The following is a 25,313-nucleotide window of genomic DNA, read 5'->3' on the forward strand; positions in this document are numbered from 1 at the left end:
GCGACCTGGGGCCCCTCTTCTGGGCGCCGGAGTTCGGAAGAGGGTGGGTCCCCGCCGCCCAAGAGCAAGAGCGCGAGAGGAGCCGGAGGAAGGAGCGCCCGCTCGCCCGCCGCCTCGCTGCCACCCCGGCGCTCGCTCTCCCGGCTCCTAGGTTTGCTGGCTGCTCCTCCCACCCGCGCCCGCCTCTCTGCTCGCGCTCTCGCTCGCTCGAGCCGGCTTCCAAGCCCGCGGTGCGCCCGGGCGAGTGCGGGGCGAGGGGCCCCGGGGCCAGCGCCGAGCCGGGGGCGGGGGTCCGGGCAGAGCGCAGACGGCCGGGGAGGGGCCATGTCCGGCGCGGGCGCAGAGGGGCCCGTCTACAGCAAGTGACCGAGCGGCGTGGACGGCCGCCTGCCCCCCTCCGTCACCTGGGGCGGCGCGGGCCCCGGTGCCGGGTGCCCGGAGCCCGGGTCGCGCGTAGAGCCGGCGCGATGCACGTGCGCTCGCTGCGCGCCGCGGCGCCCCACAGCTTCGTGGCGCTCTGGGCGCCCCTGTTCCTGCTGCGCTCCGCCCTGGCCGACTTCAGCCTGGACAACGAGGTGCACTCAAGCTTCATCCACCGGCGCCTCCGCAGCCAGGAGCGGCGGGAGATGCAGCGCGAGATCCTCTCCATCTTGGGCTTGCCCCATCGCCCGCGTCCCCACCTCCAGGGCAAGCACAACTCGGCGCCCATGTTCATGCTGGACCTGTACAATGCCATGGCGGTGGAGGAGGGCGGCGGGCCCGACGGCCAGGGCTTCTCCTACCCCTACAAGGCCGTCTTCAGTACCCAAGGCCCCCCTCTGGCCAGCCTGCAAGACAGCCACTTTCTCACCGACGCCGACATGGTCATGAGCTTCGTCAACCTCGGTGAGTGAAGGCGGGAGGGAGGGGTGCGCGTCTTGGCCAGGAGTCGCTTTGGGACAGGGAGGGCGCCGCGTCTTACATCCAGCCCGCCCATCTTTCCACTCCCGGTAGTTTTCAGAAGGGCAGTGCCTGGCCGAGGGTCTCCCACCCCCCTGCCTTAGTGGACCCCAAGCTGCGCGCGCCCCAGGTAGGGCGAGCCGGGCTCATCTGGCCTGTGGGAGTTCAGGGGAAGTAAGGAGCGGTCTGAAGCCCTCTCTGGGTTAAGTCGGCGACTGCACCTCTGGGGCGGGAGGCGCCGGGCGGGCCGCGGCTCAGTTCAAAGCGCGGGGCTCGGTCATGTGAGCTGTGCCCGTCCGGCTCGGCCCGCGCTACCTGGATTTAAAGGGCCCTGCTCCGCGAAGCTGACTTCCCGCCCTTTCTGAGCCCCTCTCTGCCCTGCCTGGCCCTGGCATCGCGGGCGTTGCGCTCCCTTCCCCGCCCTGGCAAGCCCTACCTGTCCCCTCGCGGTGCGCCCGCCGTAGCGTGCTGCGCGCCCCGAGCGCCTCGGGGCCCCTTTCCTGACCGCTGGGCGCCCCTCTCGCTCTCAGCTCTCCTGGCTGGAGCTGGGGAGAAAAACGTTGCCATTGCGACCTTTCTATTTTAAATATTTAATGATAGGTCCCGGACTGGCAGAATCCATTTTCAGCGTTTATCACGTGTGGCGCGCAAACCGCGGCTTCTGGCGATTGGGTGGCGAGGGATCTCCCAGCAGACGCCGCCGGGGGAGGCTAGGGGACCCGGCTTCCGACTGGAGTCGCGACGGCCCCGGGGATCGGAGGCTGGCGCTGCGGCGGGGGTGGTGCTCTCGCTCCATCTGTGCACGTTCACCAGACTTGCTCAGACTAACCCCCGACTGCGCGCTATAGGGCTCATGATCAAATATTTGGTTTCTGAGATAACACGCCCCGATAGCGCTGTTTCCCGAGCCGGTTTCATTCTACAAGTGTCACTTGCTGCGAAAATACGCACGAAGTCAAGACAGCAAACTCACGCCCACCGGCGCTCTGTCAACAGGGAAATAATGATCCAGAAGCCCCCCGCGGGGCACCTGGGGCGTGGATGGAGGGCGCCGGGAAGCGCGGATCAACCTTAATGCTTCCCGCGCCAGATAAGGTCCCTGGAGTTCCCGGGACGCCATTGTCTGTCCTTAATAATAGCCCAAAATCAAATAGTGAAACGAGTTTCAGCGAGCAAAGGGTGGGAGGTTTAGATGCCAAAATGACTTCAAGAAAGTTTAAATTATACTAGGCAGCCTGTTAGAAGGAGACAGCTCCGTATGTCCTGATGTAGAACAATCTCCAAGATGTATGGGGTGGAAAAAAGCAAGGTGCAGATCAGTGAGGTTACATACGTGCTTGTATATCACGCTTTCCCACTGGAGGAAGACGCCATGGATTGGAAATAGATTTTATGGGGGCAGGGCAGAACTGGGGTTGGGGCCTTAGGGATTTGGGAGCTGGGGCCTGATTTTTCATTGTCTGCAGTTTTGTGTATGATTTCTTTTTTCAATGTGTTATTTGTGACCTATACGAGAAGCTAAAGAAAAATCCCAAATACGTACATATAAATTAATTAATTAAAGCAGAGCTCTGTATCCATCCTGAAGCCAGGGGTTAACCAGGGCCCTTTCTCTGGCTGGGGATTTATGGTATCTTCTGTTCTGTTGGATACCTGTGACTCCCAGTGAATGCCAGCAGGTCCCAGTGGCGGCCTTCAGAGCCTGGCCGAGGTCATTAAAAAGGTATTTGTAAGCCCTGGCTTCTGTGGAGGGCTCTGCAAACGCAGTGCAAAAAGCACCCTGCTGCTTACGGACCAACCGCGTGGCCAGACCCCGGGCTCCTCCCATGCCAGAAAAGGACCAGGTTGCCAACCGGGCACCTCTGGGACACTTGGGCAGGGCTGTTTGCTGCCCCTTGGTAGGCGGGAGCAAGCTGGGACTTGTTTGGGAAGACCACAGCTGGGTGGTTTTCCTCCTCTGGCTGTACACACACCTTTCAACCCGTTAGTCCCATTTCTTTCATCTTGAAAGGACAAAGACCGGCTTGTCTGAGCCTCTTAATCAGTCAGGCTGGCTTTGGGCTTTGTGGGACAGTCCTGACTTTCTCAGGTCGTGCTTTCTGAAGCATCACTCCAAATTAGATGGCAGGGTGGCCTTTAACAGAGTGCACTGACCTTGTTTTCTTTCTTTCTCAGTCCCTAAAACTTTCCCGGTAATTAGTTGGGTGAAGACCTGGACCGCAGTTGGGCAAGACTCTTCCTGTAGATGTTTCTAAGGTTGCCCTTTAATTTCTGCTTGGCAGCAGCATGGGAATAAACCGCCTGTCCCTTCCATTTTGTGGGGTTCTGGGATTTTGCCACAGGAGGGGCTGTGGGGTTGGAGGGGGCATGTAGGAGACCTGCTTGGAAGCTGAGAAAAAGCACACGATTTTTCCTTGGATTGCAGATCATACTGACCTGTAACGTACAAAGTTTTCTAAAGGTGCGTTCAGTCTCACACTTTACTAAGAGTGAGAAAAACATCGTTTGCTCATACGCAGCCATTACTTGTTACCTTGCAGGGGACCTGGGGGAGACCTTGAAGGGAGACTGACTTTCTCCACCACCCTCTCCTCCCCTCAAAGCCCCCCTCCTCCTTCCACCACCCCCTCCTCCCTCATTGCATACCGCTGCTGTCCTGCAGTGCTCTGGGGGACTTCGGCCTGAAGTCTGAAGGCTTTTGCAGAGCTGGTGCGTTTATTCTTCCGTCTGCAGCCAAACTGGTTTTTGTTCCTCTAAGTCGTTCTCCTCAGAATTCAAGCTTTTTGCCAGGCTGAGTGGGATCTAAACTAGAGAGGGAACTAGAGGAGAATTTATGACAAAACCAGGTGCTGAGAATGAGGGCCTCAGACCGCACCTTGTGACAAAGACCAGCCTGTACAATAAAGCCCCTGTAATGCTAGCTGAGCTGCCGGAGGGAGACTCACATCTTCCCAGGCTGGGCCTCTTAAGTTCAATGGCGAGATTTGTAAACTGGTTTGGATTAACAAGCCCCCAACTCCTCTGTGCAGACTTAAGTTTGGAATTCAAAACAGGCTACCCTCTCTTAAACTGTCCCCAGGCAATGTGAGTTCTGCAGACTGAATCCCGAAGATAGCTGCCCTCCCTCCCCCCGCTTCTTTCTTTGGAGAAATCCAGCAGCTCCTTTTGGGATCTTCTCAAGAAGCCCCCTGGCACTGGGGGTGTTGCGATACACATTTATCTCTGGTCCAGGTTCTGAAGGAACCAAATTTGTTTAATCTTTGAAGCTAAATTAAAAAAAGGGGACGTTGGAAACCTATCCTTATTGGGCTCAGTGTCTAAAAGTGGCTTTTGTTAATGTAGCCGAGGAGTGGGGAGAAGGCCGTTCAGTTTTACTTTTATTTTATACCATCTGGCGATCCTTTTTGTTGACAAGTGTTTGGCATTAAGATCTCTCCTTTTGCCCCTTCAGAACAGGCCCTACCACTGTAGAGTATTAGAAAAAGATTCTGTTACAGTTTAAAAATTTCCTTCAGGGAGTGCTTGCCGAGGGAGCACGGGCTGCAGGCGCTCGCAGCTGTAACCCGGCTTGTGTTAAAATTTGGAAGGGGCTGCCCCACATTCCAGCGCTGGAGTGCCGGCCCTCACTGGTGAGCGGCCAGAGGTTAATATAGATGTCACACAGCCTTCCCTCCTTCTTTCTTTCTTTCTCTCTTTCTGCAGAGTGTCTTCGCTATAGGAGTGCACCAACAGCTGTGTTTTTAGTAACCCTTTCAACATCACTTCTTTTAAACCTCGTTTTCCTGCTTATATAAATCAAAGATCTTCTCCCCCCTCCCCGCAAGGATATATGTGACCCAGATTTGAACTTTGAGGGGGGGGGGGGGTCTTTCTATTTCCCTTCTGGAATCAGAGCAGGTTAAGGCCGAAGCCTGGATGCCAGCTCGCGTGGCCGGTTTTGGTGTTTATTCCAGAGTTGTCACTTGGTTGTGGGGTGGCCCTTGAAGGGGTAAGGGAGGAGGCCTAGGGAAACGAGGTTGGGGGGGGGGGGATTCTCTGAACGCACAGAGAGAGGAAACAGCTTCTGAGATGCAGCTCCTGCGAGCTTCGGGTCGGGGCCTTCCGTAGCGTCTTAGCCTGTCAAGCCTCTGCCGAGATAAACACAGCTGGCCCGCGAACCCTTGACCACCAGCGTGCCTGCGATGTGAGCAAATATCACGTGTCCACTGAGCTCGGAGACGATGATGACTTCATTCCAGGGAGAACCTCATCTAAGTTGATTGATCACCCCTATCGCGTTAATATCTTTTTTTTTTCCCTATTGGGTAAGGTCATATTTGGCCCATTGCAAGAATCAGAGTGTCCTAACACTCCCCCAGTCTCCACCCTTCCCCAGCCTGCCCATCCATTTCACCAGCTGACTGTTTTGAATGGAGAGCCCTTTGCACCAAGTGGCTGGCCACGTTCATTCTTTGGCGATCACTCTTCAGGCCTAGCTGGGGGCTGTCGGCACGGCTGCTTTTTGGCCGGCCTCTGCTTTAATGCACTCTGGCAGTGTCACCGGGGTTAGGGCAGAGGCAGGGATGTGTGGGACCTGTCACGTTATTGTCAGAAGGAATGCACGGATTAGCCTGTAAAACGTGGCGGTGGGAGAGCGCTGCAGCTGTGTACACTTATTATAAAAGATTTAAGTCCCACTGGTAAAATCAATACGCTGAATTGCATGACCCTCTGCTTTTAATTAGTTTAAATCAAATGCGCCAGTGCCATTTTGCCTCCTCTCGCCTTCGTGGGGTGAGGAAATACCAATATTTACATAGAAACTGTTAATTTGTGGTAAAAATGATAACACATTTAGCTTTGCACACCCAAAGTGCTCCGATTTGATGGATCCCGGATCAATGTGGAGTCGTGGGGTGATGTCACCCGGGCGAGGGAGCAGGGCGACCACCTCAGTGATGTTTGTCGCCTGGACCCAGGATGTGGGTCGCAGGTGCCTGTACCGGTGGGTGCAGTGCGTGAAGAGGCTGGTCTTTCGAGAAACTAGCCGACTCTGTCTTTGCAAGCCAGATATGTTGCGATTCACCCCCATGATGTAAAACCTTTTAAGCATTCTTACAAAACTGTGAAGCGAAGCGGCAGTTGCCTTTTTGGTTGTTTTGCGTCTGTTCTCCCAGCATGCTGGGTCCTTTGTACTGGGCAGCTCAAGGCACAGTACTTTATTTATTCCAGAGCTTCAGATGCTTTTCTTTCCAATTCCTGAAACAGTTTATAGAGGAAGGGGGGTGCTTTCACTGCAAATGATCCCATGTACAACCACAGCTATTATGTGAACCGTTCGGTATTAGCTGTGTGTTCAGCTGCACTTGAAATCTGGGTTTTGCAGCAAATGGCATTTGACAAATAATATTTGACAAAAAATGTGACTCGGTATTTCTTAATATGGAACAGATATTTCCCAGTTAACCTTCTGCGGGGAAAAATTGCTCTAACCCGATGTGAAATGGCAGTGCCGATGAATACCAGGGCTGCCGCTGTGTGATTCCCCCGCTCTCCAAAGTGGAGTGTTTATGATTTGGGGGCATATTAGCAGTGCATGAAGCTTGACACTTACTTATGTGAAACTCAGAGTAGCATGTGCGATGCCGTCCTTTCAACATTTGTGTCGGGAGGCATTGCTGGGAGCCGAGAAAAGCCTTTGCTGATCCGCGTGGAGTGGATTGAATTAATGACAACTCCAAGAGCACCAGTTTTAGGGTAAATTGCTTTATTGTTTTGGAGCCAGGGTGCTTATAATCCGGTTCCTGTACAAACATGTTTAACGTGTGTTAATGCATTTGCAAACCAGGGCCTCTCAGCACAACCCTGCTTTTCATTAATTGATGTCGGTAGCATGGTACAGTATTTCAAAGAGCTGGCCAAGTATAAACTGTGTTTCCAATTTCCTTCCTTTCCTGTGTTTGGAATGCCAATGTTAATTTGTTCCCATGCAGGAGCAGGGGCTGCCAACTGCGGCTTTCTATAAAGGGCTTCACGGTGAAGGCTTCCAGCCCTCGCTGATGCTTGGGGCTGCCTGGCCAAGTTTCCTGACACTTTGCAGCTAATTCTGGGTGATATATGGAGTGGGGGGTTGGGGGGCTTCACTGCCGTGTAACGGAAGTTCTCGGTGACAGCAGAGGGTGTGACTTGGCAAGAGAGAACGGAATGGCATCCACACTGATTCTCTTTAGACCCAGCTTCAACCCATGTGTCTGTTTCCACTACGGTTGCCTATTAGCTGTGTGACCTTGAGCAAGTTACTTAACGTCTCTGAGTTTGTTTCTTCGTTTTAGAAATCTGGTTAGGAATCCCCTCCTCCACAGACCCTCATGAAGACAAAATCATATCTCTCGTGGGTAGAGTTGGGCACCAAGTAGGTGCACAATAAATGGTAAACCTTGTTTGTATTTTGGTGGCCAGATCACTATTCACTTTGGTATAATAGTCCAAATTTCCGTTTTTAAGTACTTGATCTTAAAGTACCAAGATTAAGCCACCCATGTCGTTTTAGAGATGTGAAGAAAATGGCCCCAAAGATGTATATCTTTGTATATATGTGTATCCCCCCCACCGCCCCGACACATGCATTTTCCTCCTCTTCAGAGATCAGTGAAATTTGAGCACACCAAACTTATTTGAGGATAAGTAGAGTCTAATGCTGACTTTCTCTCGATTTTAAGCATCTATGGCTATTTAAAAACTTTCCTACTAGGGAACCTAAAACTTGTGTGAGGGGTGTACAGGAACTCTCTGTACCATCCTTGCAACTTTTCTCTGAATCGAAAATTATTCCAAAATAAAAACTTTTAATTTCAAAAACTCACATTACTGACATATTTCTTCCCACCCCTTCCTGGAAGGTGGTCAAAGTACAAATTGTCTTTTCCTTCAAGGGAGTGACAAGCTCAAAGCATTCATTAACAGACCAGCACAACTTCCCCACTTTTTATGGGAGCAGGTGCAAGACTGCCCCCCCCCCACCCCTGCTCTCCCAGCTGGGGTTGGGATAACAAAGTCCCAAGTGGATTCAGTGCCTTTAGAAGCCTCTGGAGACCAGAGGATGGTGAAGGTCTCCGGGGCCTGAGTCTCGGGGTGGGCTTTCTCACACAAGGTTTCCCATAAATTCTCTTCAGCTCTTTCTGTACCGTTAGAAAACTCTGACTTAGCGACTATTAAGGTTCCCACGTCTTTGAGGTCACGTGTTATTCTTTCACATCTTTATCTCCCCAGAGTAGCTTTCAAGTTTCACTCTTCTGTTGTCTGGCTTAATTAAATTTGGCTGTGAATAAAAACTTGCACTGTTTCCAAAACTGCGGACTTGCATGTTTTTAAACATTGGAGTTAGACCTGTACCGTCTTGTAATGCCAGCCTCTCTCTTGCCTTCATGTAGTTTGAAGAAAAAAAAAGAATCCAAGCAGTCAGCATGACCATCCACCTAGAATGGTCCCAGCGCTCATCCGCCCAGCAATTTAACAGCGCACTCAAAGGCAGGCGGGTTATTCTGGGGTTTCGATGGCTTGTGTTTTGGCCTTTGATAAAGGACTTTCTTCTTGACTGTTTTCTCACACATTCTCCCCGTCCCGCTCTAGCACTGCCTTGCAGAATTCTCATGGCACAGAAGGTACTCAGACATTGGCAGCTTGCGTGCGTGAAGGGGGTGAGGATGTTACACGGCAGTGTCTTCAAGTGTTTTTTGTGTGTTTGTTTGTTTTTTTATGTATTTATTTATTTATTTATGGCTGTGTTGGGTCTTCGTTTCTGTGCGAGGGCTTTCTCCAGTTGCGGCGAGCGGGGGCCACTCTTCGTCGCGGTGTGCGGGCCTCTCACTGTCGCGACCTCTCTTGTTGCGGAGCACAGGCTCCAGACGCGCAGGCTCAGTAACTGTGGCTCACGGGTCCAGCCGCTCCGCAGCATGTGGGATCCTCCCAGACCAGGACTCGAACCTGTGTCCCCTGCCTTGGCAGGCAGATTCTCAGCCACTGCGCCACCAGGGAAGCCCTCTTCAAGTGTTTTTGATCTTGCATCCCCGCTAGGAAATCTTCGAGTACGCACCCTAAACAGAAATAGATCGTATAACTACTGCTGTTTTAGGATGGTGTGCACTTTATAAAACAAAGACTAAAATAGAAGTTTAAGTAGGAGGCACTAAAGATAAAAAAAATACAAAATTCTGATGTTCATTAATACGCCTTTTAACTCATGCATCATTAGTAATTAATGCAAAGATTACAAGTTTAATTCATTAGCAAGACAAATGTAATTTTGCTATCCCTAAGATTTTCAGTGTGATGGAATCTGATCTTTCACAGCTCATGGTTCAACAGTCTGGGGTCAGCGAGCGAAAGGTCTGGCCCTAACTTTTGATTATTTTTTCCTTCGTCTCGTCAGCATCAAGAGTTCACAAAGAACCCCACAATCTCGGTAGCTTGAAACCACAGAGCTTTGTTGTTCTTTTGTTATGGCTGCATCGTGGGTTGGCAGGGGCCTCTGCACATTGGCCGGGCGGGAGGGTGTTCAGATCTCCAGGCCGATGGAGCTGCCGCCCTCTTGAATGTCGCCAGTTATGGTCCCAAAGGGAAAGACAGTGCGGCTTGTGCACGGGCTTTTCATCTTTCCAGCAGGAAGCTACACGGGCGCTTCTGCCTGCATTTCATTGGTCACAGCCTGTCACATGGTCAGACCTGACCCAAGGTGGCAGGAGATGACAGTCCCACCCCAAGCTTGGAAAGGGGAGCATCAGATAGAGCCTGGGAAGTGGCACTCATGACGACCACACTGTCGTAGGCGAAGGCTCTCTCACGGGGTAAAACGATGGAAATAGAACAGGCGAATTGTTGGCTGCGTTACTGAAAACAAGGTCTGTGTTTTTCAGTCTCATCCATCAGTTATGCAGAGATGTTTGTTGAAGCTCAGCCAGTAAATTCCCATCTTCCCTGACGTCCATCAGTTCTTGAAATTTACTTAGTTGCGATTATAATATTTCCCGCCCCATGTCCCAGTGGATCCCTCTTGCCTCCCCTAAGTGCTTGCACCCCATTTTGGAGACCAGTGTTTCTAGAATCTTCCTGATCACTGAGGTATTCACGTGGTTCAACAAGAATAAAAACTTCTCTCCATTCCCACTTGTAAAATGACTCGCCTCTTTAGGACTTGTCTTTCAGCAAAAGCACGCTTCAGCTGCACTCGGGTTCACTACCCAGAGAATTAAGGAGCCTGACTCTGGTCCCAGCTCAAGAGGCTCTTGCCCTAGCCGGTGTTTGTCCGGGCTGTGCGGGTGACGGTCTTGTCATGAAGTCTTGCTTTTTCTTCCTGGGCTTCAGAGGCACTTCCTCGTCCAGGCAGGATCTTGCAAGGCTGAACCTAGAAACTGAATTCAGAGACTCCTTCATTATCTAAATGCATCGCTGAAGTAAATCATAGTGATAACGTGGGAGGGTTGTGATCTTTCTGTAGCACTAATGGATTTATAACAGCCTCCCTTATCAGGCTCCTTATTTAATTCTCTCAGGTTCTGCAAAGCAAGTCGTATCATTCCCATTTTAAGGAGGAAGGGACTGAAGGGCCCCGAACTTGCAGAGCTCGGAAGCGGTGGGGTTGGCGTTTGAAACCAGCTCTTGCTGAATGTAAACCCATTCACTCTTCCTCCTGGCCCCGTGGAGGTGTGTGAATGGGGGAGACGGGGCACAAGGGCAGTGGTGATGAGACCACCAGAACAGCCTCCAAGCCCTTGACCTTGACTTTGTGGTTCTGTGCTCTGAAGAGGAAGATAAAGATAAGCAGCTCACGCCTTCCCCTTCGTTATCCATCCTGCTTGTGGAAACTCCCCTCTGCTCTGTCTCTATGGCTTAAGAATTATCGACAGGGCAAAGGGCCCCGAGTGCCCATGTACTGGGGCTCCTGCATGCACCCCGCACCCACTTGATGGGAAAATTCCAGAGGCAGCTAGGGACTGGTATTTTAATAGCGATACCTCAAGACGCTGTACTGAAAAGATCATGGAGGTGGTTTTTACCATATGTACTGGAATAAATATTGCATATTGTTTGTAATAGCATCAAGTCACCACCAGCCTAAATGTCCATGAGCAGGGGATTGGAGAAATAAATTTGTAATAAATTTATTTATAAATGTTTAATAAACCAGAAGGGAATGCAGGAATTTCTTTTTTATGTATCACCTTAGACTCAAACAGAATGTCAAGAGGGAGAAAGCCAGTTGTAGGAAGATGTTTAGGGTGTAAGCGTTTGTCGTTGTGTCAAAACAGACACACACAAGAGCACCAGATAATACTGTGTATCATTTGTGGGCTCATATATGTGTGGTAACACTATGGAAACACGGCGGTACGACTCACACCAACCGCCTTTGGGGAGGCAGGCAAGGGGATGGGATTGGGGAGAAATTTTAAATAAATTCCAACTCTTCTGGTCAAGTTTCCTTTATTTTAATACTAAGAAACCATTCGGAAGTGCAGTGTGGTATCCTGGACTGGATCTTGGAACAGAACAAGGACAATAGTGGAAAAACTGGCGCAATCTGAAAAAAATCAGGAGTCTGGTTAACAGTAACCCATCGATATTAAATTCTTATTTTTGACAAGTGTCCCACGGTTATGGAAGATGTGAACCTTGGGGGAAGCTGGGTGAGGGTCCACGGGAACTTTATACTGTCTTTGCAACTTTTCTATAAAGTTATTCTAAAATAAAAAGTTTATGGGAAAAACAGGAAGCAACCGTGATATTAACTCCTGCAAATTCTTAGTTGTGGGTACCTGGATATTAGTTACATTTTCCTCTGCATTCTTCTTTGTGATTTCATTTTTCTGAGCACCAACGAATCAGAAATCTCTCCTCCTGGAGACAAGAGAGTCTTGGCCGGAAGCTCAGCCCTGAGGTGGCTCTTGGTGGTGTGGCCCCAGGGAGCCCGTCTTAGAGTGTATTCAGGGTATCACGCCCCAAAGGCCAATAACTCATCAATCCACAGACCCATTAACATGACGGGGCCTCAGCCAGCAAATGAAAACCCCACGTGGCAGTGTCCCGAGACCTTTAAAACTCTCTCTGCCTCGGTTCACGAGATACCCCGTGTAAAGCAGTCCTCCGTTTATAAGCAAGAAAGAGAGGGTAGGGGGTCGTTTTAGGTCTTTCAGTTTTCCTCTTGGTCTTGAACTTTGTGAAATGTCCCCCCACCCTCTTCCCCCTTCTCAGGTTCCATTTTCTGACTCACTTGACCTAACATTTGTTGAGGGAGAAGCCCTTAAAAATGGCAGTGGGGCCTCAGAACCTTCCAGGGCTAGTAAACGTTTATAGGGTGGAGGCGCTGGTTGGTCATTTCCTTTAGGAGGAAACAGTAAATGAAGCCACTTGCCTTATACCTACTCAGACCCGGAGCTCCTAATTGTCTTAATATACTGGGGGGGGGGGGTGTGGGGGGAGGGTGCGGGGGGGATGGGAGAGGAGATCCAGAAACCTCTGGGTCTCATGTGCCTCAAACACCCTAGGAACTTGGAAGTGGCCTCTTCAGGTCGGTGTAGAGCAGGGTTTCCCAGCCGCAGCGCTGGTGACATTTTCAGCCCGACTCTTCTCCGCTGGGGGGCATCCTGTGCGCTGGGGGGCATCCTGTGCGCTGCAGAATGTTAAGGAGCATTCCTGAGCTCCACGCATGCGCGGCCAGGAGTGGCCTCCAGTTTGACAACCACAGTGTCTCCAGACATAGCCAGATGTGCCCTGAGGGGCAAAGGAGCCCCCCGGTGGAGAACCACTGGTTTAGGGCAACTTTCCTCCAACTTGGAAATTGACTTGGGAGCCTTTGCTTCAAACCCATTGGCCCATGGCCGTGAGCGGGGAAAGCGGCATTTTCGGATGGATGGATCGTTTTCCGGTTGAAAGGAAGACAGAGTGCAATCAAAACGTGAGCCCTCTCCTGGGGACCCAGCTCTGCCTGGATTTGAAACAGCCTGGAGATGAAACGGAGGTCAAATCTCTCAAGGGCAGGCATCGTCTCCCGGGAACCAAAATATTTTTACAGCACCTTTTGCCCGATGATACTAAAAACTTATTAAACACACACTTAGAACTGGCCTCTCTTTATTTCCCTCCGCCAGCTTCTCAGGAGGAAATAGGGCAAACCTCTCTCTTACCTTGTTCCGCTCCAGCAGGTAACTTGCTGGGGGGAGGGGCGGTGAGCAAGGAAGCTGCATTTTCCATTTCTCACTGCGGCTCAGAGCTACAATAAATAAAGCAGGGAGACCCGCTGATTTTTGTGCAGACTGTGAGCCGGAATGGCTTTTACATTTTTCAAAAAGGGTGATAAAAGAAGCATATTCCATGATGTGAAAATGAGATGAAATTCAGACTCCAGTGTCTATAAAGCTTTATCGGAACTCGTTTTGTTTGCGCCTTGTCCGTGGCCGCTTTCATGCTCCATCCACAGAGTTGAGTGGTTGCAACAGAGACGGTGGGGTCTCCAAAGCCTAGAATATTTATTATCTGGCCTGCTGTGGAAGTTTGCTGACTCCTGCTTTAGACTGCCTATACCCTCTACCTGGGGAAGGGTAAATAGTAAAAAAGTCTGAGGTTTATCTGACCCCTCTGTCCTCTGCAGACGTCCAGTGACACATAGACAACCCTCTCCCTTCCCGGATGTCGGAGGGCCTCCTCTGAGTTTGAACAAACTCTTAGTTAAACAGATTGCTCCTCTGAAGACTTCCTGGCATCTTTCATGTGGGTCGTGTGTCACAAATTCCCACCAAAGTGATCAGGTAGACTGCACAGCTTTTCCTAAATTCGCTTCATCCCAGCAGCCCCATCCCATGTTCTCTTTTTAAAAAAATTGTCCTAAAACGTCTCAGGTGGTAGTTAAGACTGGCTCTGGGGTCGGACCTGAGCCTAAATCCCACCTCTGCTACTTGTTAGCTCTGTGACCTTGGGCAGGTCATGAAACTCTGGGTCCCCATTTCCTCCTCTGGGTTCGTGTTGGCGCCTGCCACCTGGGCTGCTGTGAGGATCCGTCCCCTCCGCGGTGGCGGGAGGAGAGCTGAGCATGGTGCCCCCATGGCAGCTGGTGCCCCATACGTAACGTTAGTGGCCGGCAGCAATGCTGTCACTTGCCTGGCCAAAACTCGGACCACTCTGGGGGTGGCCTGCCTGTGCAGGTCCTCCGTGCAGCTCCCCCTGGCATGTAGGGCAGTGGGATGCACCGCCCGGCACCTTCTGGGGATGGGAGCGGCGTGGGCACGTGTCCCACCAACTGAGCGCTGCGGGATTTGTGTCGGGGTGGTCCTCCCTTAGCCGGGATGGCCCATGATGAGGCTGGAAGCTGGCCTCAGTTGACTGGGCACGAGGCAAACCAGGAAGCTGCTTTTGTTATTACAAGTCCTGTTAGACTAGAAAGTTACCTCTTGCTGATTATAATCTGTGTTTATCGATGCAGAGGTTTAAGGAAACACCAGATCATCAGGACTAGCCCTCCGTATGTCCGCCAGCTTAGGGCACAGACAACCCCTCAGATTTAGACACTTGTCTATGGGCTGGCCTACTCTTTAAAAAAATGAATAATAAAAATTTCACAGTAAAATTGTACCCTTTTCTCTCTCTTTTTTTTTTTTCTGAATTCTGTTTATGTCAGACTTAGTAGCATTTCCTGTGTCCGACATTTTTTTTTTTCACTTTGCTATTTTTACTTAACAATATATTCTAGAGAATATTCCATAGTAGTATATAGCTATATTAATCATTCTTATTTATTTATTTATTTTTGGCTGTGTTGGGTCTTCGTTTCTGTGCGAGGGCTTTCTCCAGTTGCAGCAAGCGGGGGCCACTCTTCATCGCGGTGTGCGGGCCTGTCACCATTGTGGCCTCTCTTGTTGCGGAGCACAGGCTCCAGACGCGCAGGCTCAGTAGTTGTGGCTCACGGGCCTAGTTGCTCCGCGGCATGTGGGATCTTCCCAGACCAGGGCTCGAACCCGTGTCCCCTGCATTAGCAGGCAGATTCTCAACCACTGCGCCACCAGGGAAGCCTCCGACATGTTTTGACATGAGCAACTGACCTCCACCTGAAGTGAGGACCCACCCAGGCCGGTCATTCTTCAAATAGCACGATTTCCACATTTATTCTTATGTGTGAGGAAACTGGGACTCAGGGGTGACGAGTCACTTACCCAGCTTTGGGGACAGCAGGTCTGTCTGGCTTTGAGTCCCAGGTCACTGGTGTGTGACCTCATGCAGGTGACTGAAGGCATTCAAGTGCTCTGGGACCCAGCTTCTGTCTTAGTCAGCTTGGGCTCCCATAACAAAATACCATTTCCTGGGTAGCTGAAACATCAGACGTTTATTTCTCGTAGTTTTGGAGGCTGGAAGTCCGAGATCAGGGTGCGTGCGTGGCTGGGTTCTGTTCTCTCTGGCTTGCAGACGGCTGCCCTCTTGCTGTGTCCTCACATGATGGGGCGAGGGCTCAAGTCTCTTCCTCTTTTTATAAGGGCACTAATCCCATCCCTTCATGACCTCATCTACACCTGACCACCTCCCAAAGACCCCGCCTCCTAATACCATCCTGTTGGAGGTTGGGGTTCAACACATGAATTTGGGGGACCCAATTTAGTTCATAGCAGTTCCCCTCTCATATGGTGTGGCTTAGGGCCCAGGGCAGCTGGGATTAAATGGGATGATGGCAGCCATCTCTCAGTAAACAGGGGCTGCTCCTGGTACTGCCTTTGGAGCCCAGTCTGGCTGCAGAGTCTCTTTTAGGTCCTTCTGTAAACATGGCTATGGCCTGATGTCCTGATTCGTCCTCACTGGGGACGCCTGTAAGTTCCTCTCCAGGTCCAACTTGGGTCCTCACATTTAAGACCCTGCATTTTCCTAAGTTGCTTCACATTTGAAAAATCGTATTTATGTTATTTATTCAACTCCCATTATAGATTTTGACGAGGCCTGGATATTTTAAGAACAGTGTGATGCTGCATTTACCCCTTTGTGGGGGTTAGGCTGAAGGCAGTGGGTCAGACAGAAATTGGGCGGAGTGAAAATTACCCTTGGAATCCCTTAGGAAGCTGCCATGTTGGAGATAGACACACTCTGTATAAGTCCCTGCTTCTGGTTTTTCTTCCAGCATTGGGGTAGTTTGCCACTTCTTCCATGGCCCATGAGATGAAACAGTTGGCTTAAGTTTAGTGCCATATTACACCAAAATATCTTTCTTAAAAAATATATATATATATATATATATATATTTATTTATTTATTTATTTTTTGGCTGCATCGAGTCTTGGTTGCAGCACACGAGATCTTTCGTTGGGGCTCGCGGGCTTCTCTCTAGTTGTGGCTCGCGGGCTTAGTTGCCCCGCGGCATGCGGGCTCTTAGTTCCCCGACCAGGGATCGAACCCGCGTCCCCTGTATTGGAAGGCGGATTCTTAACCACTGGATCGCCAGGAAGTCCCCCAAAATACTTATTTTTAAACACTAGCACCACTCTCATCAACAGGAAGTGCTATAAGATATACACCTCCCAAAGCCTGCTCCTTGTTTCTGTGGAGAGGAATGATGTCTCATTTAGGACTTGTTCTAAGTCACAGTATACCTGCCTAACAGTGGCTTCAGCATTAGAAACATGTCAGTATCTCCCATAACAGCACGTCTTCTATGAAGTGATTCCAAGTTTGAGGTAGCAGCTCAGTAATATCATCCAGGTATCCACGAACTTTCCCCCTTGCCTTCACCATCCTCAAATGCCTTATTATGTCTGTTACCTCACGGTTACAGGATGGCTGCTACAGCCCCAGACATCACATCTTCATATAACCTCACGTTCAAGGCAAGAGAAAGGGAAAGGGTCCAAAGAGCTCTCCTTGCTTATCTGTCTCCTGGCTTCCTAGACATTCCCTAGAAGACTTCTCTGTAGGTCCCCTGGCCCAAACCGGTTCACAAGGCCAGATCTTGCTATAAGGAAGGATGGAAAGGAATGAAACTGGCTTCTGGCCCACACAGTAGGAGGGAAAGCGTGGGGAAGGAAAGTGCATTGGAAGTGTTCGTTACGTAGCCACATTCAAATAATCTAAGTTGTTTCTCTCTCCCTCTTTGTCGTTGTTGCCTATGTGGTGTATAGTTGGATTTACAGAAGTTATCTGCACATGTGATTTGACTCAACTCTTCACTGTGCCCAGATAAATGGGGACCCTAAGCTGGTTTCCAAAGTCTCCAAATAATAACGTGCCGCAGTGAATATATGCAGAAGTTGGGTTGCATGTTGGCATTAGTTCAACCAGACCCTCTGCAGCCCATGGAGAGACTTCAGTTTCTCTTTAATCTCGAACCTGTGAGTAGGTACACCTCTCACCCTGACTTTGAAGACTGCGTGGGATTCTGGCCAACAGCCAGTTGCGTGCTGAAAACTATATTTATTTTATCACCATCTCCTTAGACAAGTGGCAAAACTTCTTGAAAATGATCTGAAAAGGTCAGAATCATTGTCCCCTGGAAGAAAACAGAGGCCAGGTGGGGCTTGGTCTGAGTTCTGCTTGTGGGACAGGTGGCTCCTGTTTCCCTCTGGGTAGAGGATGAACAGATCAAGATACTCAAGGCATGTTAATCTGTGTCATTGTTGGTGAGCCGAGGGTGGAGAGCTACTTGGACGGAAGCCCTGCTGTCCTGGTAGAACCTTGTTTGTACCCTGAAAGCCTGTAAGAACTTTTTCCAGTAAGTGGTTTCTGGGCACATGGGTTACTTCTGCTTGTTTCCAAGAGAGACCGATGTGAGAGGGTCTGGGTATATCCCTAGGCCCACTGGTTGGAAGAGATGATCAGTGGAAAAGGAGGTAGAAGGTGTTTTCAGGTGTTGTTTCTGTGCAGTGTGTGTTTGGTGTGAACAAAATTATATGTAACAGAATTTTTTGGTTGCAGGCAAGAAAATATATTCAAACTAGTTTAAGGAGAAAAAATAGGAAATTGATGCATCCCCAAGACCTGGGAAAGGACATAACAGCAACTAGAATGTCCTTAGAGAGTCCAGGGGTTATTCTCTCCATGTCCCTCACTGAATAGTTTCCCTCTGACCTCTCTGCCCCACTGGATTTCTCTGCTACCCTGCCAATTGGGAGAAAGATGGCCACCCACAGCAGCTTGTAGTCACAGCTCTCTGGCTAGCCACATACTTGCCTTACCAGCTTCCCTAGCAGGATGGAATGGACATGGGATGGTGTTCTAACCAGTGAGGCACCAGAGGAAATCTGCTGGGAGTAGAAAGGGGTGGGAGATGGTTCTGAAAAATATTTTGCTTCCTGATGAGTGACAGATGAACAAACAGAACAGTCTATCCTTTTCTCCCTTTTCTTACCTTGAATGTGGTTCTGTGAAGATGTGATGTTTGGAGCCATGGCAGCCATATTGTGACCATTAGGTAACAAGCTTAAGGACTGAACATCAATGTGCAGGCGATGGCAGAGCAAAAAGACGGAAGAAACTTGAGTTCTTGATGACTTGATTGAGCTACTGCACCCAAATAAGATTCCTCGGGAGGGACTCATAGCTTGAATTACATGTTCACTCGTGAATCGGTTGGGTCTAGAAGGTAGATTGTGCTACATAAATAAGGTTTCTGAGAGTCAGCCTTTGGCCCCTTATGGCTGGGTTGGGGAGTTGGGGGTGTGTATACGATCTAATTATCACTAAGCTAGCCATAAAAATAATAATAATCTTTGTAGCTAACATTTGTGAAGGGCTTACTATGTGCTAAGTACCCTTTATCCTCTTTACCTGTATTACTAATTTAATTCTCATAACAGCTGTTTCAGGTGGGAGCTATTACTATCCTCCTTATTTTAGAGACGGGAAAACTGAGCACAGAGAAGTAAGTAGCTGGCCCAGAAAGGGTATTTGAATTTGGAGGTCCAGTTACTGAGCCCTCCCTCTTAAACTTGATCCCGAGCTGCTCCTCAGGCTTCAAGGATGGGTTTGGAGCAGGTGGATAAATAGCCTTGCTAACGGGAGGGTCATAGGTCAGGGCAGTAGGATGCCACATTCACGTTTCCCAATTAGGTGCTTTAGGCATAATATCCCATTTCTTTGATTATTGATGCTTCTGAAACCAAGATGTCTTAAAATTGATAAAGGTGTTAGGATCTTTTCCCCAAACAGCTGGTATGAAATTGTACCTCTTATCATAGGGGGACCATGGTGACAGATACTTCTTGAGTACAACTGGAGATGGATAAAGCCAGCCGATACGTATTGTTAATAAAACTGTTTATTGAAGTTTAACTTGTGTACAGAACAGTGCATGAATCTAGAACAGTTAGGAATTTCCACAAAGTGAACACACCCAGGTACCAGTGCCCAGATCAAGAAACAGAACGTGACCAGCTGCCAGAAGCCCCCTCACAGCCTCACTCAAGGGCGACTGCCATCCTGTCTTCTAATGCCATAGTCTAGTGCTGCCTGTTTTAAAACTTTATCCATTTAATTGTACAAGTGTTCCCTTAAATCACTACCAATCATTTCCAATTATTTGGAAGGATGACCCCATTTAGACCTGTTTCACGTAAACCAGAGGAGACTCACTTTGGAAATCTGTTTGCCGCTCTGCCGGTTACATTCAACAGAGAATCCAAACTGTAATTTCAGAACCATTGTTTGGTTTGACCTCGGATTCTCCTTCACTTACCAGAAATAGGTTCAAGGGACAAAAATGCAGTTTTAAGGGTGTTTTGATAGTTCAGCTTGGGAAGTCAAGTTCAGTGTGTTGCAACGTGAGCGTGAAATGAATGAGGGTCTTGAAGTTTGCTGGTTTCCACCAGACTCCCCCTGCAAGCCTCCGGGGCGGCTTCTGCACATCTCTTTACAGTCCTATTTGCAGAAGTGGACGCTGATGCCTGTGTGATGTGTGTTTTGCTCCAAGTATGGGGTTTAGAGAAGACTCTTATTGTGAAAGGGAGACGGGAGTCCAGCATGAAGGAAACGCAGAACAATCTCTTCCTTAGCTGCACCTGCACTGCTCTGGCCTAATGAGTTGAGGTTGATGGAACCCAGACCTCAGGAAGGATTATAAATTCTCATTTGATTTGATTTGCTTCTAAAATACCTTAAACCAGCTGTGCCTGCCCAGCTGACCCAGGAGTCTCTGGCTGCTTTGGGGGAAGGTCTGAGCAGGCACCCTTCTGTCCTGGGGAGGGGCGCGTGGGCTGCCGCACAGCCTCTCCCACCCCCGGCTGCTCCCGGGGCCTGCTCTGGTCCGGCGCTTGTCCTTGTCATGTCCCATGATCGCTGGCCTCTGTCTTCTTGAATTCTCATGACGGCCCCATAACTGGGGACCTCTTCATGTCCCCATTTTATTGAAGGGGAAGCTAAGCCTCCCAGAGATGGGTTAACTTGTCCTGAGTCACTGCTGGTGATTGGCAGAGTCCGAGTCTGAACCCAGGCCGTAGGGCCCCATCTCAACCCCAATTCTCTGCTGCTTCTAGAGCTGAGTGAGACCGAGAGGGGCTTTTCTGCCCTCCTAAGGGAACCCGTGGGCAAAGTTTCCAAAGATTGTTCACTGAGATACTTGAGAACCTGCCAAGTGCCAGGCAAGTGAGTATGGTGGATGGAACAGTGGAGAACAACAAAATAATCAGAGCTGACATCGTTCAAGACTTTTCTGCGCACCAAGGACTCCACGGCCGGGCTCTGTTCTGGCGGTTCTCAAAGTGGGGTCCCTGGACCGGCGGCATCGGCACCTCCTGACAACCTGTTAGAAGTGCAAGTTCTTGGGCCCCACCCCAGATCTCCCATGTTACAAATACTGGGAGTCGGTCCAGTGGTCTGTGTTTTAACAGGCTGCCCGGTGATTCTGGAACACGCCGAAGCTTGAGGATCCCTGGTCTGTTTTAATCCTACACCGACCCAGGGAAGTCAATGTTATTCTCATCATCCCCCATTTGACAGATGAGGAGTAACTTGCCCAAGCGCCCCGTGGGTGGCAGGGCCGGGACTCCCCCCCACCCCGAGCCTGGCTCCACGTTCAAGCCTCTTACGTTCTGTACCTGCCTTCTCTCAGGTCTTACTCTGGGAGTTAAAACCTAGAAAAGAAGATGGTTAATAAACAGGTCAACGGGCCAATCAGTCACTTCCTTAAGCCCCAGGAAGGAAATGAACGGGGAGGGGCGGCTGGGAGGGAGTGAACGGCCCGGCTCAGCCGAGGGGAAGGGGTCTCGGCGCCGGGTGGGCCTGAAGCAGAGCCCCTGAACTTGCTGGGTCTGATGATTACCCAGCCTGACCGTCACTCAGCAAGTGACAAACTCCCAGGTGGCCCTGTGACCGGGGCAGGGGTCGTCATTCCTGTTTTACAGACGGAACCGAGAGCCCAGGGGCCACCAGGGTCCGTCCCAGGCCTCTCCCACAGCTCCGGGATTAAGTTCTCCCTACTTCCATGGAATTTCTCACACTGGGAACCTGTTTTTGAGGAAGAACCTCCCCGTCTCTCTGAGAACACGGATTTGGACCCTGGTTTGTGATAAGCTCTTTATGTCGTCATGCTGCTGTCAGAAACCAGTGCACTGATGCTACAGAACAGCGCTGTCCTATAGCACGTTCCCCGATGATGGAAATGTTCCGTATCTGCCGTCCAGTACAGGCGCCCCAGGCACATTTAAACTGATGACACTGAAATAAATGTAAACACTGCCACACCGGCCACATTTCAAGTGCTCAGTAGACACATGCGGTTAGTGGCTGCCATACCGGACCGTGCAGATGTAGAATTCAAGTTTAGGTTGAACTACACATAGGTCAAAACTGGTGGAAATTTCACAACTTTTTATGGTACAACCTAACAGAAGTGAAAGGGGACTTCAGACCAATTAAATCCATTCCTTTGTTACTGAGGGAAGAACTGAGGCCCATGGAGCTCGGGGTCCCACCCAGCCGATTGAGAGCCCAGGTGGGACCGAAACCGCCTGGCTCTCATGAGGCTTGTGTGTCTGTTAGCTCCCGGATTCTCAGCTCAGCGTGGTTGACAGTTGAGGCTGGACCACCCCCTGTAGTGGGGGCTGTCCTGGGCACTGTAGGATGTTTAGCAGTGTCCTGGCCATTACCCACCAGACGCCAGTAGCACACGTTCCCTAAGCTGTGACAAACAAAAAGGAATGCAGGCATTGCCCAAGAGCCCCTGGGGAGGGGAGGGGAGGACAAAATTGCCCCTGGCTAAGAATCACTAGTTTAGCTGAAATAGTAACTAGTTTCCATTCTTTCCCCTCATTTTCAATTAGCTAAGGATGGGGTGGGGACCCAGAGGTCCCTGAGGGCTGGGTTCCCCCCCCCCCCGACTCTGGGGAGACGGGGTACCCCTGGGCGAAGGATGGCTGCCTCGATTTATGGCGGAAAGGTTGATGTAAGCTCACAGCCTGTTTTTCTTTTCAGCTCTACCAGTGTCTGGGGCTTTTTAGGCAAACAACTGGCTTTGGCCCTAGAGATAATTAAACCCATCTTTTCTCCGTCTCCCCGCCCCATCCCCTAAACCCTTTGGTCCATTCAATTCACAATGATAACATTGTTCAGGCAACAGCGCACACATGTTGACGCCGGGGTGTTTAATCTCGCTGTTTAATCTCGCGGGGCAGCAATTCTCTGCTCCACCCCCTCCACATCTGCGCGGCTGCCACGCTTATGACAAAGCGCCTGGCCGCCAGCGGGCTCGCCTCCGCACCCGCGGCTCGGGACGCGGCCCCCTGCGTCTAACAAGGAGGCAGTGTCTCCGAAGACCCTCTCGGAGCGCCCGGCGCTGGGGCTCCAGGTGGTCTTGCTGGCAGCCAAAGCATTTGGTGGAAAGTTCGAGAGTTGAAGCGGCAGTTCAGGGGAGACAATGCCGCTTGTGTGCCCTCTGCCGGGCGGGGCCCCGCCCCCTGATTTGGGGGGCTGGGGAAGGAGGATGGGGAGACGGGTTAAGGCTACACCACCTTCAAGCGGGGTGACTCTACCACCAGCAGGAGCAACATTCACAAACCAGAGAGGGACCTGAGTGGGATGCAGGGTCCTCGCTCTCTGAGTTTAGCTTTTAAGGAGATTAATGTTGTGACCGCGTCATGTGTGCTGAGAGCTTGGTGTGTACTTCAGGGATGTCTTTATTTAATCGTCTCCACGGCTAAGAGGTTGGCGGTGGCTCCCGGCATGAGGGAGAGAGTGTGGCCAAGTGGTGAAGCGTTCAGACCAGCTGTGTGGCCGTGGGCAAGTGACTTTACCTCTCTGAGCCTCAGTGTCCTCGTCTGTAGAATGGGCACGATGCACGTGCTTACTTCTGAGTGGGGGTTTTATAAGGATTCGAGGAAATGATGTGTGTGTGACACATGTGATGTGGTATCCAGGCCAGTGGGAGGGCTTTGATAATGGTACCCGTCTTCCTCATATCGTTAGGATGGCTGCTATCAAAACAAAACAAATCGTCAGAAAATAACAAGTGTTGGTGAGAGAATGTGGACGAACTGGAACTTCTGTGTGCTGTTGGTGGGAATGTAAAATGGTACAGCCTCTATGGAAAACAGTAGGATAAGTCCTCAAAAAATTAAAAATAGAAGTACCATATGATCCAGGAATTCTATTTCTGGGCATATATCCAAAAGGATGGAAAGCAGGGTTTCAAAGAGAGATTTGCACACCCATATCTGTAGCTGCATTATTCACAAGAGCCAAAAGGTGGAAGCAAGCCAAGTGTTCCCTGACAGATGACTGGATAAACAAAACGTAGTGTATCCACACAATGGAATATTATTCAGCCTTGAAAATGAAACAAATTCTGAAGCATGCTACAACATAGATGAACCTGGAAGACATTGGGCACAGTGAAATAAGCCAGCCACAAAAGGATAAATACTGTGTGATTCCACTGTACGAGGTACAGAGAGCTGTCAAAGTCATAGAGACCGAAAGTAGACTGCTGGATGCCAGGGGATGGGGTGGGTGCAGAATGGGGAGGTGTGTAATGGGGCCAGAGTTTCAGTTTTGCAAGAGTAAAAGAGTTCTGCGTATTGCTTGCACAGCCTTGTGAATGGACTTAACGCGACTGAACTGTACACTTTAAAATGGTTAAGATGGCAGATTTTATGTTGTGTGTATTTTTACCACAATTAAAAATAAAAATTAAAAAATGGTGGCTGTTACCTAGCTCAGGGGTTGGGTAGGTGACAGAGCTGCAATCCAAGTGAGCTTTTATCCACCTCTCGCCTCTAGCAGGTCAAGAGAGGGCTCTTTCCCCCAGAGCGGGCGGTCAAGAAGTACTTGTAGAATGAATACAGTGGGGGTGAGGAGACACCGAAATATTTTCTTGGCAGTGTTTATCATGTTAGACTTTGATGCAGTTTTCCTCTTCTCTATATTTAGGACCGTCTCCCTTCTTCTGTAAGAGCAGCACAGTGTATCAACGCTCATGTTATTAAGAGAACATTTTCCTGTTAGGGTCGTTGGTATGTCTCTTCAGTTCTCTAGGACTCCCAATTTATGGCATGCCTCTGGCGGCTTTTTCAAGCTCCTTAATCTTGCCGTGTAAATCTTGGAATGAATGAAGAGCCATCATCAAATTTCACATCCCTGAAGCTGCAGAGCCATAAATCGCCGAGTGACAGCAGCCTTGGTAACATCAGCTCCAGTGCATTCTGGCGTGTGCCAGAACCTTCTGGATGAATTGTATCCCCGTAGGACAGGAAGGAGCCTGGGGTGAAAGTTTCAGAGTGAAATCAGGGTGGGGGGATGCTGGGCCACAGGATCCTAAGAAGTCAAGGGTCTTTGAAAACTCAGCTCTAGTTTCTGGTTATATTTTGGACTTTGGTTGGTTCTCGGAGCCTCGTGAAAGGCGTTCAGGGGTCTGCCCCCAGCCCGTAACTGGCGCTCGTGGTCCAGTCTGAGCTCAGGGAAACCGGACGCTGCGTAAAGAGCAGACTTCTAATGCTGGACTTGCAGTTTTTACTTGGAAAGCGTCACTTTGCTTATAAAATATTTAGTCCTCTCTCATAGTTTGGCGGCGTCTTTTGGGGACAGTGAGAGGACCGCATAGTCTGGAAAGTTAACTAAGCTTTTTCTAAAAACCATGAAATTTTGGAAGGAACAGCTGGGCCATTAACTTGCTTACTACTATTTATCAGGTCTTCCTAGCCCTGGCCGGGAGACCGGCTCAAGGAGGGAATGAAGGCAGCTTTGTACGGGCTGACAGTCCCCCCTCCACGATGCAAATGTTCTGTCCTCTGCAGCTGGCCATGGTCTTGCTCTCTTTGCCTTTTCTGCACGGCTGTCTCCACCGTTACCACTTCCTGGGGTCTGTAAGCAGCCGACGATCAAATCCCGTGCGTGGTCTCCCTATCCCTGTTATCTGAGTCTGGCTACCATCTGGTCATCTTATCTTG

At 50.2% G+C, this 25,313-nt stretch overlaps 1 protein-coding gene across 1 annotated transcript in view; it reads left to right on the top strand.

The window, feature by feature from the left end:
- Positions 1-467: 467 nt before the first annotated feature.
- Positions 468-25,313, top strand: part of BMP7 (bone morphogenetic protein 7) — an 89,813-nt gene continuing 64,967 nt past the window's right edge. Inside the window, exon 1 of the mRNA XM_068566084.1 lies at positions 468-885. Within this exon, the coding sequence (XP_068422185.1) occupies positions 468-885 (418 nt within the window). The remainder of the gene's footprint in view (positions 886-25,313) is intronic.

The sequence above is a fragment of the Eschrichtius robustus genome, chromosome 16, assembly GCF_028021215.1.
Source record: "Eschrichtius robustus isolate mEscRob2 chromosome 16, mEscRob2.pri, whole genome shotgun sequence".
Lineage (NCBI taxonomy): Eukaryota > Metazoa > Chordata > Mammalia > Artiodactyla > Eschrichtiidae > Eschrichtius > Eschrichtius robustus.